This window comes from Semicossyphus pulcher, unplaced genomic scaffold, assembly GCF_022749685.1.
Source record: "Semicossyphus pulcher isolate SPU_LCO1_2020_fin unplaced genomic scaffold, fSemPul1.0.p SCAF_7, whole genome shotgun sequence".
Taxonomy (NCBI): domain Eukaryota; kingdom Metazoa; phylum Chordata; class Actinopteri; order Labriformes; family Labridae; genus Semicossyphus; species Semicossyphus pulcher.
The window spans coordinates 26,460,643-26,478,212 of record NW_027211748.1 but is presented as its reverse complement, the minus strand read 5'-3'; the positions used below and the strand labels follow the sequence as shown (position 1 = coordinate 26,478,212).

General features: G+C 42.5%; 1 protein-coding gene and 1 pseudogene across 1 annotated transcript; one reads left to right on the top strand and one right to left on the bottom strand.

Moving 5' to 3' along the window:
- Positions 1-2,059: 2,059 nt before the first annotated feature.
- On the bottom strand, positions 2,060-4,364 carry LOC138612267 (tripartite motif-containing protein 16-like). Its single transcript, XM_069685590.1, has one exon. It carries the CDS (start codon positions 4,334-4,336, stop codon positions 2,663-2,665), a length of 1,674 nt encoding a protein of 557 aa, XP_069541691.1. The 5' UTR covers positions 4,337-4,364; the 3' UTR covers positions 2,060-2,662.
- Positions 4,365-12,580: 8,216 nt separating this feature from the next.
- On the top strand, positions 12,581-13,724 carry LOC138611608 (E3 ubiquitin/ISG15 ligase TRIM25-like; annotated as a pseudogene).
- The last annotated feature ends 3,846 nt before the right edge of the window (positions 13,725-17,570 follow it).

The window sequence follows — 17,570 nt, the reverse complement described above, 5'->3', positions numbered from 1 at the left end:
TCTCTTTGCTGGACTTGGGTTATATTATGCTGAAACCAGTGCTAAGATCTGTAAACTAATGTAAAATCATTTAAAGGACTTCGGGTTCAATTCAAGCGTCGCTTCTTCCTGGGTCTATTCATCCTTTGAGGCTTTCAATGCTCATTGACATTTTTAAGGACCGATTTTTTTGGAATATTTTTATTGATGTCTTTTCTGTTGTTGTTTCTCTTTGGCTGCATGGTTCTTAAGACACAAGCACCTGCTTTTATAGTAGATATGTTGTTCTCACTTCTGTGAACATTTGTAAGGAGATCTATCATTACAATAAAATGTATTTGTTTGGCAGAAAAGTGCTGTTTACAGATATCTGATGCAAAGTTCAGCTAACAATCGGCTCTAGATCAAAAATTCTACTTGAGACAAATTCCCTTGGCACTGTGTCAAAAAAGCTGTTCAGAGATTAGATTTCCTGGTTTCCTTGAATGCATCACAAATGATCGATCCAACCTCCGTTCAACAAATGTCTCATTTTAAAGTAGTTTGCTTCTCCTCGAGGACAGACCTGACAAAGCTTCATTTTGACTAATCTGCATCATGATGTTGTTATTTCAGCAAACTTAAGAGCCGTTAATTAAAGTCAATCACAAGAAAATCTTTTACGGGTTCATACCGCTGAAGTAAGCCAGAGAGCAGCCTCTGTGTAACTGACTATTCACAGTCAAATTGGGACTCACCACAAACAGATGAACGGCCGCTCCTCCAGGGGATGTAATTCCAAGAAAGGACAGCTTTTATTTTGCTGACGTAGCCTATCTGGAGGGGAGAATATTACTTCACTATTGATCTGAACACATGGTCACTTCTTGAGTTGCTAGTTGGACTGTAAACAGTGCAGCAAAAGGAAGTATTGGCTGGAAGTCTTAATCTAAATGCCAGATGTAAACCGGAAAGCCCGCAAGAATCACCATTACTTTCCCTCAGAGATTGTTAATTCTGTAATTAATAGCCCAGAGCAAAATTAATAAGTAGAAAATACTCAAGAACAGTCAAAAAACATTTTACTCTTTTGATTAAAAGGAGCATTCCTTTTGACTTAAAGTCTAGGTTGGGAGGGTTACCTTAAAAATGTATTCTAATACAGTTAATTACCTGTTAGAAGTCAGTAAATCATGAACTTAATCCAAGTATCACAATTGTAAAGTAACGTAACTGATTACTTTCAGTAACTTTTAGATTACTTCAACACTAAATGTGCAAATAAAGACAAGAGAAAAGTTCGACACAATGAGAACGTTTCCTACCTGATGCAGACAAACTGCTTTGACATGTTTTCAGCTCCCTGGTTAGCAGGATAAGGGCGCCCTCTTGTGTTGGGCATCAGTTTCACATATCAGTTGTGAACCTGCTGCCATGTTCACTGCAGGAAGACTTGTTCAAATGTTACTGAGCTTTCAGCAGCTTCAGACAACAAGAGAGGTTTAAATAACTGTAATACAACATTATGTCAGCTTGTTCAGAGGAGACTCACCCGGCTACACTGACATCAGGTCACACTGAAAAGATGGCAGCAAAGAGTCTCAGGTCTGAAATTGTATTTAGGAATGGGAAATGTGTTTCTATTGTTTCAGGATTTTATGACTTGACCTAATATAGAGCGCACATTTTGCATTGATTGTTGATTTTAAAACATTTACATGTTACAAAAAGCTGAGTCAATCACTGGTTCAGTGCCAAGGTGAGCAAAACACTGAATCAACCTGACAGCCTCATTCGGAGGTTTCCTCTTCATTAAAGTCTACAGGACAATAAATGTCCACATGGACATAATATCTGTGAGGCAGCACTTCAATTTCACCAAATTAATTCTGACTATTATTTCAAAATGTTTCTGTTTTTGGTGAGGAAAGCTGAAAGCACAGAGACTTACTCAAAGAGCTCTTCTGCTCTTATCATGAATATTGAACTTTGGGGTGTTTCAGGAGGAAACCTGCCTCAGTTATACCCTCATATTATTTGACATTTTGTCCATCAGCTTTGTTTGAAACCCTGCAATGAAGACGAGAAGAAAAGACTTTGATCCTGTTTGTTTATTCATGATGTCAAACTTCAGTTTGTTCACACATCACATCAGTAAAGTCTGTTCAATGATTCTTGTTCCTGATGTCATCAACAGATTCACTTCATCCACACCATCAGTTTGTTTGACCACAATCTAAACTATGTCAAAAAATCTCCTTATTGATTTCATCATGATCATTGAAGGTTTAAAATACCTCAGAGGACATTTTTACATTCATTTAGATATGAACAAAAGTTGATCTAGCAAAGAACAAAGTATTGTGGACAAAATATCTACATTAAAAGCAAGATCTGGTTCTTTCTCTCGTTTGACAAATACATCATTATTAAAAACCACAAACCATTTACAGCCTAGAAAAACGAACAAAGGTCATCATGAGCAGTGAAAGCCTCCATGGCTAAACAGACACAGGAAGGAGCGTCACTTAAAGGAAGTCATTTACAGAACACATGAGAAGACGTCAAAGTACTGCCCATCAAGTTTGATTGACAGGTGACAAAAATGTGCCAACAATCAGCTCTCAGCAACAAACATGAATAAAAATCAAGCTGAAGAATGAAAACACAGAAGTTAACCCGCTGTCCCTTAAATGACTTCTGTCTATTTCACTTTACACAACTCAGCAGTGTCTCCATAATTACAAAACCTGAGTCCAGCATAGAGAGGCTGAGTGAATGTGGTCTGGACTCTGTGGAGGAGAGTCATGGTTTTAGAGATGCTGTAGAAGGACAGAATACCTGCTCTGTGATCCAGGTACACTCCTACTCTGGAGGACAGAGGACCTGAGACAGGAGTTTGGACATTGTTGTACATAAAGTTATAACTGTTGTTGTCACAATATAACGCCCAAGATTTGTCATTGTATCCAAATCCACATTCATCCCCGCCCCCTGCTCTGCTGATATTCTTGTATGCGACTGCTACATGAACTCCTCCTCCTCTCCACTCCACCTCCCAGTAACAACGTCCAGTCAGACTCTCTCTACTCAGGACCTGCCACCATCCAGTGAATCTGTCTGGGTGACTAGAATAAGACTGTCCTTTACTCATGAATGTTGCTTTTCTGTTCCCATCAGATAATAACAGCAGTGTGTTTGCTGTGTTTGGATCCAGTGTGATGTCACATGAGTACTGTAAGAACTCAGCTCTGGTCTTGGGCTCTGGTTGTGGCAGTAAAACATCCACTTCAGTCACTGTCTGTGAGATGTTTGTCCATGTCTCTCTCAGAACGTCCTGTAGTTTATCTCTGACCTCTGACACAGCCGCTGTCACAGCCTCAAAGTACCTCAGAGGACGGATCTTGATGCTGGATGAGTCTGTAGATTCTCTGAGTGGTGACAGTGAGGGGTAGTCGTGTAGAAACTGGTTGTGATCCTCTGTGAGTGACAGCTCCTCCAGGTCAGCGTCTCTCCTCTTCAGCTCAGTGATCTCCTGCTCCAGCTTCTCCTGAAGCTCTCTGACTCGACTCACTTCAGCTTCCTGCTGGGATCTGACCTGCTGCTTCACATCAGAGCGTCTTTCCTCCATGAGACGGATCAGCTGAGTGAAGATCTTCTCACTGTCCTCCACGGCTTTATCAGCAGAGCGATTGACAGCCTCCACCTCCTGTTGAAGCAGCTTCACATCTTTCTCTCTGTCCTGGATTCTCTGCTGGATGTTTTGTCGACTCACCCCGAGCTCTCTCTGCCTCTCAGTCCTTTCTGCTGCAGCTGAGACTGTGTCGTGGCCTTTATGTTCGTCCACAGAGCAGAGATAACAGATAGACTGCTGATCAGTACGACAGAATATCTTCATCACCTCATCATGACGAGAGCAGACGTTCTCCTGGAGCTTCTTGGAGGGCTCCACCAGCTTGTGCTTCTTAAAGGCAGGGGAATCATAATGAAGTTGAAGGTCTTTCTCACAGTAAGAGATCAGACACTGCAGACAGGACTTGCAGGCTTTCAGTTTTCTCCCAGTGCAGACATCACAGGCCACATCTTCAGGTCCAGCATAGCAGTGATCAGCAGGAGCAGCTTGGAGTCCAGTCTTCTTCAGCTCCTCCACTAAATCTGCTAACATGGTGCTTTTCAGCAGGACAGGCCTCGGTGTGAAGGTCTGTCTACACTGAGGGCAGCTGTAGACTCTCTTCTCATCCTCTGTATCCCAGTGGGTTTGAATACAGTTCATGCAGTAGCTGTGTCCACAGGGAACAGTCACCGGATCCTTCAGTAGATCCAGACAGATGGAACAAGAGAAGGTTTCCCGGTCCAGCTGAACTCCTTTCTGCGCCATTTCACCTCTCAGTGACAACAACTGTCTGAGTTTCTGACCTTCAGAACTGAAACTAGTTTGAGCTCTGATCTACACAGCATGTGTTTGTGCAGTGAGTGTCAGCTCTGGTTGGTTACACCCATCTTCAAACTGTAGATCTGAAGGGGAGGGAACAAGGAAGTGACTGAGTCAGAGTGGAGCTGGCTGTGTTTGAGAGCAGGAAGAAGAGGGAGGGGTTATCAAGCTCTGCTTCATGTTACGTTGCACAGTTTCTCCACATGAAAACAAACACTGTCTGTTTGTTTTCAGCAAGCTAGCAAACTCTATATAACATTTCAAAAACTGTTCTCACAATGTTCTTTACAGATAAATCCAAAGGCCAATAAGTGAATAAAAGACAGAACTGTGACGAGAACAAAAAGTCTACAAACAACAATAGAGACATAAATTCAAGAAAGAGTTTAAGGAAACAGTTGAGTATGGTTTTAAAATGTTCCATCTCTATTTAATATTTGTAAGAGGTACAAACACTTTGAATTAAAGGGTTAATACAACACTATTAGTGTGCAGTTGTAATCAGATGATGCATGTGAAAAAGAATACATTTGTCCACCACTTTAACTCCTCCTGTGCAAGTCCGTGGAGGCTCCTGCATATAAACAGATAATGTACAGACAATATAGTAAATCAAATAGGAACAATAACAAATGTTGAAGGATGCAGTAAATTCATTAACACTTCTAAAATATGTTTAAAACCATTTGTTTGTTTTTAAAATACGTCTAATTTGGCAAAACTCACTAAATCACTGTCCAACTAGTGATGCATCGTATCAATAATCCACTTATTGAAAAAGAGAGAGCATACAATATTAGTGATGTAAATAAAGCCAGTACAACAAAGGGAGCTTTATGAGAGCACCAGCTGTCAAACACTGAGAATCCACTGGGAGGCGACAGAGTTCACTTCACCAACATGAGGGGATTGATTGAAGTTCTTGACAAACGATTAATTCACAATCACAGGTTTCTTCCTCCTTCTTTCCTGGTCGCTTCCACTTCTTCTTTCTTTACTGCATTCAAGTCATTTCAGTAAAACTGTTGTTCACATTTATTTGCTCCTAATCTAACACACACGCAACATTTCAGTCGCCATCATTGTTGTTGGAGTACACGTAGGAGCAAGAATAAGGTCAACACAGAGGCAGAGAAACTGAACGAGTTTTTACGCGCTACCTGAAGGCCACTCCGTCGACTTGCAGCAGAAGTATAAATCAGGTGTTAACCATGTGGAGCGCATTACACACAGCATGTCTCTGCTGCTGAGAAACATCACGTTTATAAGCCAAAGTAAATCTTAGTCCCGTATTAAGGAAGCGTTGCAGGCAATCTTTGCCAACTCCTGCGACCGCCACCAGGAATATTTAACAGACCGAGGGCATCTGTTTGTGTGTGATCTGATCCGCTCATAGACAAGTTATATTTATATCATATCAGTTTCATGTGAGTTTTAAATCTTTGTGGTATTTTGGAGTTTATTTGAGTTGCTTTTGGTGGACAGATATACTTTTCTCTTGCTCTTTCATTGTATTTATCAGAGCTTAAGATGCTTCTTTAGACCACACAGGGTGTTTTTATGATGCAGACTCGGCTGCTCTGTTTACTGTCTGACATTATTTCAGCCTTTGTTGATGATGCTGATTATTGTGATCGTTATTTTTTACAAGAAAAACTGCTACGACTCACATCTTTACAATATTTAAGCAGTGATTACTTGTCCTCGGGTGTTTGTTTGTACGAGGCCACTTTTTGACAGCTATTTAAATAACTTTTATAAATAATTGCAAAAACATTTTCTAGTCGGTTCATGTTTTATCCACGAGGAACACGACGACGATGAGCCTCCAAAGCCCAGTCCGTGTTTCATCTGTATAGTTTTACACGACATCGTTGCACTATTCCTGCAAATTGTGTTGTCCCACTGAGATTTCAGAAAGCTACACGTTTTATAAATATCATCATTGTTATTCTTACAGATGAGATTCCAACTCATTCTGAGAAACATTTTCTCACAGTCTGGAGGTGGACGACCTAAAGCACACATATTCCAGACACTGACCAAAGCCATTGCCCCCACCCGCACGGAGAACAGGTCGTAGAAGTAGATGAACGTTCTGATCAGGCTCAAAATTAGCGTGCAGAGACTCTTGCTAAACAAAGGAGAGGTGGGGGCGAAACAGGCGTCTCTTACATGACGCCTCCTCGTCAACCAACTGTTCTCCCTTGAAGCATGTTCTAATATCTAAATAGGGAAGGGGAAGGGGGGTTTTAAGAAAAAATTGTTCCTATTTTTTCTTCTCCTTCTAAAAACGGGACGCCCTCAGAAGCGTCACAAAACTGAGGCTTTCCCGTCGGCGACGACACGTTCATTAATCTGTCGCCGTAGTGCTCACGGATCACTACTGGGACTATGCTAGCGGGCCCTTAGCCCTCAGGGAAAAGTACGGCTAGTTTCTCTGTCCCTTGGTCCGGTCCCTACCGTGAAACCCCTACGCGTCCTTCTCCCACCCTCAGGCCTCGTCCCTGACTTAAGGCTAAAATACAAAAGGGAGAGACGCGAGAAGGGGAGGGGGCTGAAGGAAAAAAGCCCCCTTATCTGACTTTATTCACTGGCCTAAACACCCATAAGATTTTATCTTCCTCCGTATGAGAGCCCTGTTAGTGGGACCCCTGTATGATTTAAATCCTAACAGCTATGAAGGCCTCAATAAACATAGATGCCTAACATAGCTCAAGAAGGGGCTCTCTACCCTGTGTGTGTGTGTGTGTCTACAAATCAGTAATGTCGCCGTAGTGTGAATCTCATGAGCTTACCTCGGGGGCGTAACGGAGTCCTTTGAAGAAAACCTTTCTCACTTTTGATTTAATACCACTCACTCCGGAACAAAAACTCCCTCCAAAGGATTTCTTAAAGTTTTACATGCCTTTATTTGTTCACTCAGTTATAAATGTCACAAATAATAAAAAAGAAAAAGAAAAGAAAAAAGTTTAAAAACTCAAATTTGTCAGAACTGGTCTGGTTCTGTTTTCAGATGCCTTTAAATAAGGCTGATAATTTAGGAGTTGGACAATTTGGTTGCAATTTAAGAAACCTTAAATGACAGTCTCTCTATCTATCATCTAAATTTGGGAGTCTCTGGCGGGCATTGATTATTCACAAATCCTCGAGTCCTGTTTAGGTTTGTCTACCAAGAGATACCATGCAAACCCTCGAAAGGCGCATTGTCGCCAGGAGCTTACGAGCATCCCCATTATGGCAGGCCCAACAGTTGTCCTTGTCCATGTCCTGAGGAGAGCGGAGCGGGGAGTGAGCCCTGATCTCCGGACATTTGCCTTTATATAGGCCTCTGCGCAAAAGCTGGAATTTCCCAGCTCCTGCACCCGCAAGTTCACGAGGCCCGTTCACGTGAGGTGAGGTGCACGCGGCCCGTCCACGTGAGGTAAGGGACACTTTTCCAGCCCACCTATAACTATTGGTCAACCAGAGCCCTACCCCACGTGGGCCAGCTGCGTCCGAGGAGCCAATCATAAATCTGTTCACAGACAAGACCAGCTTCAACAACTCTCCGACCCACAAATAAGTACTCAAAGAGAAGTTATCTGACAACTCAATAAATGTAAGCATACATGATAAATGTTTAACAAAACATGGTCAAAAGTCCAATAAATGGATATATGACATGGTTACATGAGTACATTAAAGTACATTGACAGAAAAATCAACCATGCAGATTGATGAAAAGACTAAAGTAACTACTAGAAGGAGAACAGTAGCACAAATCATTGATTAAAAGTCAAGGTCAAAATAATTCCTTGCAATTCACAATTCACCAATAATTTGTGTTAATAAAAAGTCAACATAATCGAGTAATACTCCAAAATAATATGTAATCAATCATCATTCTATTTTTCCTAGTTAAGAAATTAGATTATAATCCATGAATGAAAAAACTCAGATTATAAATTGTGAGCTATAAGCTACACAGTGAGTTTACAATGTTCAAACGTAAACGCACACATATAATAAATCTAAAGTAAAAGACCAAGAGAGCAAAGGCTACAGTACATAAAGCTTGCTGGCTATAATGTTAAAGGCTGACATGAAGTCAGTGTAAATGAGGGAAAACTGGATATAAATCAAGAAGAGGATCCTTAAAGACTCAACTGCAGTAATTCTCAAGACACTCAACTAAGAGCATCAGAGGCCAACATGGCAGTAAAACTTGAAGCATACATGTTAGACTCTGACACCTCAAGAGGAGTACAAGAGGAGCAGATTTAAGATCATACAGAGAACATAAAAGCGATATATTCTCAAGACTCAAACATGCACAAGTTATTCATAACAAGTGTTCTGGCTACTCTTTCATGCCAGTGTAAGCTTATGGAGATTTCCTCCTTATCATTTGTTTTTGTTATTTTTAACTTGTTATTTATATAGTCCCATAAGGGACATGGGCGAAATGCAGGAGTCCAAAGACATGTAACTCATTACATCCTACATAAACGCTCATTTAAAAAAGATTTAATTATAGTAGTCAAATATTAACAACAATTGCATTTTATTTTACCTGTCCTGTCTAACACCCTCAACAACCAAGTAGCCCGACTATCAGAAAAGAATCATGAGTTTTAGTGTGTTTTTCCATCTAGTAGTTGTCCATACTTTCATCAAAGACACCAAAAAGATGGCACAGAAACTGAAGGAAGCAGGAACATATCAGGTGGGCAGCAGTAAGACAGTCTGACCCTGTTCACCTTTGGTATCAACATGTGGTTTTCGTGATCAGATCACAAGTGGACAGCCTTCAGTACAGGTGTAAACACACCCAGGACGGATTGAGGACGCATTGAGATCCAACCACTCACATACGGAGGTGGTCTGGGACGCATTTGTCCACATTTGTCTGCAAGTGTGTACGCACATGTGTTTCAACTATTATTATGACAACAACAATAAGGATGTTTTTATGTACCAGACTCAGCGTATAGGTTCCTAATGGAGGACGTGCAGTTGCTGACAGATGAATAAAATCTTATTATATCTGCTTACAACTCCATCATGTTCTGTTGTAAACCATTTATTAAAGGTCTTTCCTTTTTGTTCATGTGTCGTGTCACCAAACCCACTTGTTTCACTTTTTCCTGATTTTACGACAATAGATATTTTTATTTGTACACTGTCTCATAATGTTTAGTGCTCTCTCTTTTATTTTGAAAGTATTATATGAACAGAGTTTGATGCCTTGCTCGTAAAAACACTCACTGAGTTTGTCTTCATCTTAAGAAAAGCAGTTTTAAAGAATCTAACAATAACTTACCCACTAGTGATTAATCTATGGAGGACTGGAATTGATTGAAATACCTTCACATGTAGTTTTATAGTTTAAACTTTTGTTCTAATTTTCACTGCATGATGAAAAAGACAGTGAAACTCAGACTGCTCCTTTCAAAGATAACTCCTCCTTCTGGGGTGGATCACAGACTGATAACCCCTCCCTGTTGGTGCCTCAGTGTGTGCACACATTTACTTGCTCCCTCCCCCACAAAGAAATGGCAAATCATGACACACACTCAGTCGATCTGACTGCAGAGCACCACCCCCTCACAAACCCAGTCACCACCCAAGAAATACAACTGCACTTGAAAAAAATGAAAAACAAAGCACCGGGAGAAGACAATGTTGACACCATACTCATAAAACAAGCACTGCTCACCTACCTTCAGCACCTTGGACAGCTCTTCTCCGCCTGCCTCAGCACTGGTCACTTCCCCTCACCATGGAAAGCTGCAGTCATCACCATGATCCATAAACCAGGAAAAGACCCTGACAACGCCACAAGCTACCGTCCCATAAGCCTTCTCAGCCACATAGGAAAACTGTTTGACAGAATACTCACCGCACGCCTCACCACCCACATAGAATCAATGGGCCTCCTAGGAATTCACCAAGCCGGCTTCAGGCAAGGAAGAACCACCACAGACAACATCCTCCGATTATCAGAAGACATCCACAGAAACTTTAACAAAAAAGAAATAACCCTGGCAATATTCTTCGACATAGAAAAAGCATTTGACAAAGTATGGCATGACGGACTCAAATACAGACTACTGGACACCAACCTCAAACTCCCAAAACCCACCCAATCCATCATCTCAAGCTTCCTCAATAACCGACAAATCAAAGTAAAAGTTGCCTCCACCATCTCAACACCTTTCACCCCCCAAGCAGGAGTTCCCCAAGGTGCAGTTTTAAGTCCACTTCTCTTCCTTCTGTACATCTCTGACATCTACTACCCCCCAGCCAACATAGCTAACGTCTCACAGTTCGCCGACGATCTCTGTTACTGGTCAAGCTCCAAAACTCCACAATTAGCAGCCAAAAAAACTCTTCATATGCATAAATCAAATAGAAAACTGGTCAAACATGTGACGAATCAAACTCAACCCTGCTGAAACACAATGCCTCCTGTTCACCAAAAACCAACACCTGCAGCCCAACAACAACATCAACTTAACACTATACAACCAGAAAATCAACATTGGCAAAGAAGCGACATTCTTGGAGTAACATTTCAAAGCAACATGACCTGGACAAAACACATAAACAACCTGGAACAAAAGGCAAATAACAGACTCAACCACCTCAAAGTTCAAGTGCTGTAATGCCTCTCCTCTTTACACCTCAGGATTACACGAGTTTGCAACCAAGTCTTTTGTCCTCTGAAGGGTTTGGTAATCACTCAGCCATTACTGTGGTTCATGTCAAACTGTTTGCTTTACAATCATCAATAACAGCTGTGATCTGTTTTCTTCACAGCTTTAAAGACCAATTAACTAAGTGGACTAAAGACTGGGGATGTGAGTGAACATGAAAACACAGTTTATGCAACAGGAGATTGTGCTGCTGTTGTTTTTAGCTTCTTCATTTGAAGACTTACCAGGTTAAAAAAAACAGCTGAGTACAATAAATGTGAGATTACACAGGATAATATGTTACTGGACTATTTAGAGACACAAGTAACATGAATTAAAGTTCATCTTTTTTCACAAAGCTTTTAAAAATGTACCTTTTCTATCTGAACGTTTCAAATTATACGACTTCAAACATACAAGAAATATTTACGATTGAATAGAAGTGTATGAAAATACTTTGTAAGATGTATTTCTTAGAATTTGTTAGGACTTTCAAAATAAAACACATTTCATTCTTTCACTTGGAACAATTTAGCAATCAAGTGCTTTTAAAAAAGTAGCATTAGATAAACAAGTTTAACCCGAGTATGTTCAATTGTATATTTAATGGTGTCTAAGCCAAGTAGCTTTCATTGTGTTTAATTATATCTTTAGTAGCACAAATTATATTCTAATTAGTATAATATTTACATTGTTAGTACATCATAGATATCTAACATTTAGTACATTCACTTTCCTTTAAGTCTACTTCACTGTACTTTTTTCTACTTGTGTTTAATTGCAGTTTGTAAGATCCAAACAACAATTTATCTTTATCATTACTTTCTCAGATCTTTGAGACCCAGTAACATTCAACTCATTTATCTAATCTGAGTTTAGTTTTATAGACATTAAAAAGTGTTTTTCTTTAATCAAGAAATTTCTCCTTTTCAACATTACATTTAAACACATCATGGCATTGTTTTAATAACCTTTGCCCAATACTGATTATTCAGAGTTAAACTAGTCATAATGTAACTGAGCCACAGTTACATTAGAACCAACAGCAACACTATTATTAAGGATTTATAATACTGTTTGATAAATTGTTCATAACAATATCATTTAGTTGTTTTTATTTATGTACATTTGCAGCCCTTCCAGAGAAAATCACACACAGGAAGTACACCTCCACCTGAGACCAACCTGTCTCATTATAACATAAAATGCACATACAATATAAAATACATATTAAAACAAACACTGTGTCTGTTTGGTAACAGCAGGCTCCACCATCTCCTGCTAAAATGCATCACCATTATGACCCCTCCCTGATGGCTCGCTTCATTCACTCCAATCCACCAATCCTCTTCCTTGGTCCCTCCCCCTCATTGATATGCATGTGTTGAGTTGGGTATAACCAACAAGAGCTGATGAGCACTCTGCACTGAAGATCAGCGGATCAACAGGAACTGAAGACAAACAGTTGTGTTGGAGCAGAGAGAGTGAACCTCAACTTTCAGAAGGACACATGGCGCAGAAAGGAGTTCAGCTGGACCGGGAAACCTTCTCTTGTTCCATCTGTCTGGATCTACTGAAGGATCCGGTGACTGTTCCCTGTGGACACAGCTACTGCATGAACTGTATCAAACGCTTCTGGGATGGAAAGAAGAAGAAGAACATTTACAGCTGCCCTCAGCGTAGGCAGACCTTCACACCGAGGCCTGTCCTGCTGAAAAACACCATGTTAGCAGATTAAGTGGAGGAGCTGAAGAAGACTGGACTCCAAGCTGCTCCTGCTGATCACTGCTATGCTGGAGCTGAAGATGTGGCCTGTGATGTCTGCACTGGGAGAAAACTGAAAGCCTGCAAGTCCTGTCTGCAGTGTCTGATCTCTTACTGTGAGAAACACCTTCAGCCTCATTATGATTCCCCTGCCTTTAAGAAGCACAAGCTGGTGGAGCCCTCCAAGAAGCTCCAGGAGAACATCTGCTCTCGTCACGATGAGGTGATGAAGATGTTCTGTCGTACTGATCAGCAGTCTATCTGTTATCTCTGCTCTGTGGACGAACATAAAGGCCACGACACAGTCTCAGCTGCGGCAGAAAGGACTGAGAGGCAGAGAGAGCTCGGGGTGAGTCGACAAAACATCCAGCAGAGAATCCAGGACAGAGAGAAAGATGTGACAGCGGCTGTGTCCGAAGTCACAGATAAACTACAGGACGTTCTGGGTGAGAAAAGGACAAACATCTCACGGACAGTGACTGAAGTGAATGTTTTGAAGCTACAACCACAGCCCAAGACCAGAGGTCAGTTCTTACAGTATGCATGTGACATCACACTGGATCCAAACACAGCACACACACGGCTGTTATTATCTGTTGGGAACAGAAAAGCAACAGTAAAGAGAAGGGAGAGAAATCACTCTTATTCTAGGGACCCAGTCAGATTGACTTCATGGTTTCAGGTCCTGAGCAAAGAGAGTCTGACTGGACGTTGTTACTGGGAGGTGATGTCGACAGATGTAGGTAATGTAACAGTTGCATACAAGAATAGTGAATCTAGATTTGGATTTAATGACTATTCCTGGACTTTAGAGTGTGACGTAACCACATTTTCATTAATGCACAACTCATACAAAACTGGAGTCTCAGGTCCTCTGTGCACCAGGCTAGGAGTGTACCTGGATCACAGAGCAGGTATTCTGTCCTTCTACAGCATCTCTGAAACCATGACTCTCCTCCACAGAGTCCAGACCACATTCACTCAGCCTCTCTTTGCTGGACTTGGGTTATATTATGCTGAAACCAGTGCTAAGATCTGTAAACTAATGTAAAATCATTTAAAGGACTTTGGGTTCAATTCAAGCGTCGCTTCTTCCTGGGTCTATTCATCCTTTGAGGCTTTCAATGCTCATTGACATTTTTAAGGACCGATTTTTTTGGAATATTTTTAATGATGTCTTTTCTGTTGTTGTTTCTCTTTGGCTGCATGGTTCTTAAGACACAAGCACCTGCTTTTATAGTAGATATGTTGTTCTCACTTCTGTGAACATTTGTAAGGAGATCTATCATTACAATAAAATGTATTTGTTTGGCAGAAAAGTGCTGTTTACAGATATCTGATGCAAAGTTCAGCTAACAATCGGCTCTAGATCAAAAATTCTACTTGAGACAAATTCCCTTGGCACTGTGTCAAAAAGCTGTTCAGAAATTAGATTTCCTGGTTTCATTGAATGCATCACAAATGATCGATCCAACCTCCGTTCATCAAATGTCTCATTTTAAAGTAGTTTGCTTCTCCTCGAGGACAGACCTGACAAAGCTTCATTTTGACTAATCTGCATCATGATGTTGTTATTTCAGCAAACTTAAGAGCCGTTAATTAAAGTCAATCACAAGAAAATCTTTTTCGGGTTCATACCGCTGAAGTAAGCCAGAGAGCAGCCTCTGTGTAACTGACTATTCACAGTCAAATTGGGACTCACCACAAACAGATGAACGGCCGCTCCTCCAGGGGATGTAATTCCAAGAAAGGACAGCTTTTATTTTGCTGACGTAGCCTATCTGGAGGGGAGAATATTACTTCACTTTTGATCTGAACACATGGGCTGCTTCCCAAGTCTCTTAAATTGCATCCATGTTCCCTTCACTTGCGTCGTTCACTTGCGTCTTAGTCCCTCCCACCAGAGATGCATGGAGAGACGCGAGGAAACCAAGAGAGGAGAGAGGAAACGAGGGAATGAGACATGAGACGTCCTTCGATGAAGCGTCACGTGCTGCGACGTCTGTTTGTGATGATCGCGTCTGTTACGGCCCTAACGTAAACAAAAGCAAAGACTCGAACACAACAAGGCCAGTAACATATTAAAGGACGCCGACTCAGCACAGTCAATAACAAAGGAGTATTTATTTGATGCAAACAAAACGAACGAAGCCAAACACAACCAAACCCCGATAATTAAGCAACCCAGAACCAAAGCAAAAGAGGCAGGAGTTCCTGGCCAAAATGAACAAAAGGAGAGAGGAGACCCCAGACCAGCCTGCCACGACCGTCGCATCCGGGGTTCCTCCCGACTAAACTAGCTAACCCAAAACTAATCTATAAAGAGAAAACAATAAGGACACGAAAACAGGACTACCAGGAACTCAAACCCAAATGAAAATAACAAAGCCCGGACGCTCTAACAGGCCGGGGAACTGAAATCAAATGCAAATCAGGGAAAACCACAAAAGACTGCGCGGCCAGCGCCACCTCCCCTCTCCGGCACCACACCTGCAAATGAGAGAGAGAGAGAGAGAGAGAGAGAGAGAGAGAGAGAGAGAGAGAGAGAGAGAGAGAGCCGCCCCGCTGCTGTCTCCTTTTAACCTGCTCAGGTGATGCCAGCACCTGAGCTCAGGCAGAGCAGGGCGGAGACACACACACACACCCACACACAGGGTACTGCTATTTGGCCACACGTAACACCCCCACCCTGAGCTTGTGAATACCGTGGAGGCGAACCTGAGGAAAACAAAAAGAGAAAAAAAAAACACATTCACGAGCCTAACAGCGCGACAACGTGTCGGCCAGAACATTGTCCTGCCCTTTAACATGCCTGATCTCCACGTTAAATGACTGCAAGAAAAGGGCCCAGCGCCACCTCCCCCCTCCGGCACCACATCCTCACGCTGAGATGGAGACAGATGCGAAACACAACCATTAAGGTTAGCCAACATTTCAGAGTTCTTTAAACGCCCATGAACAACAGCGCTGGACAAGGTCACCTCAACATCACAATCCGAACCCGGAGACTCCGGCAGATCAGCACTGGACAGCGCCACAGCGGCCCCAGCCTGATCGATAACTTCAGCACCGGACAGCGCCACAACGGATTTCGTCACAACAGAGGATGGTGAAACAGACTCTCTCTGCAGGTAAGGCTTCAACATGTTAATATGACAAAGCCTATTCCGCCGTCTGCGGTCCGGGGTCGCGACCACATAGTCGCGTTCACTGACCCTCTCCTTCATAAAGTAACTGGGAGACCCACCCCCACCATCGTCGCCGGAACCCACAGCCCCTAAAATAGAAACCAGCGTAGGATCACCCTGCTGCTCAACAATAAGCTGTTCACGTGACATGTGAAGTTTACTTTCTGACTCCTCTACTGGAGAAAGGAGAGACGGAGGCGGAGGAGAGACCGGGCCTGGGGATGAAAAGGCAGGCCGAACAGCTGAATCGCCGTCAGCCATAAAACTATCACCCAACTCCACTTCCCCATCACCAGACCCCGACAGCGATTGACGTTGCTTCTCTGCCATAGCGCGGGTAATAGCGCAGACAGAAAACACCCCTGGAAACTTTTCCACTAACTCATCCGGACATCCAGACCGAGGCACAGCTGTCACTTCAGGATTAAGCAAAACCTTTCCACCCGCCAAATCGTTCCCCAGGATGAAAGACACCCCCCCCACAGGAAACTCATCACTGACCCCGACAACAACAGGCCCCGTAATTAACTCTGAGTCCAGGTAAACGGTGTGCAATGGAACCCCCACAAACTGCATGCCAAACCCACGAACTAGCGCAGCTGACTCAGTTGAAGATGTCTTAGACAGAGGCAACACTCCCTTCAGAATGGCAGACTGAGAAGCTGCACTGTCCCTCAAAATAACAACAGGAACTTTCGGCCCACCAGCAGTCAGCGAGACCGACCCCTTCATAATGAAAGGCAAAAAAACGTCATCAGGTTTCCCCTGAAGAGACCGCTCAGAAGGGGAACTGAAACCGCTGTGAGACTGACCCAGTGAGCGTTCAGTTTTTAACAAATTAACAGCTTTAGGAGACCTGTTTCTATTGTTCAAGGCAAAACAATAATCAACAGTGTTACCGCGTTTCTTACAAAAAAAAACAAACCCTGTCACTCCTCTTAGCCCACACTCTCTTGTCCCCCTGACTTCACGCCCCCATCCCCACTCGGCTGCTGAGGCACAGGGGGCCTGGGTGCAGAGAAACTGCGCCCCAGGGAGGACTGTGGTCTATCATAGCTGTCCCTATGCGTCAAAACGTACTCATCCGCAAACACTGCAGCTTCAGAAATTCTCCGTACCTTACGGTCATTGATGTGTGTCACAATCCGTTCAGGCAGGCAATTTTTTAAGTCTTCCACGAGCACCAAATCACGTAAGTTATCAAAATCAGAAATCTGCAGAGAACGACACCAGCGATCAAACAACACTTCTTTCTCATGGCCAAATTCCACATATGTCTGGTCATCTGCCTTCTTAAGACGTCGGAACTTCTGGCGATATGCCTCGGGCACCAACTCATACGCCCTCAGCACAGCCGCTTTAACGTGCTCATAATCCAGGCTCAGATCAGATGGCAAAGACGCATAGGCATCCTGAGCTTTACCTGTGAACACACACTGCAAAAGTAAAGGCCACACCTGCTTGGGCCACTGCAAGGTATTAGCGACACGTTCAAACAAGGTGAAATATTTATCAACATCTCTTTCATTAAAAGACGGAACAAAACGG

Coding starts and splice junctions, on each gene's coding strand:
- LOC138612267 (XM_069685590.1), bottom strand. CDS start 4,336: ATGGCGCAGAAAGGAGTTCAGCTGGACCGGGAAACCTTCTCTTGTTCC.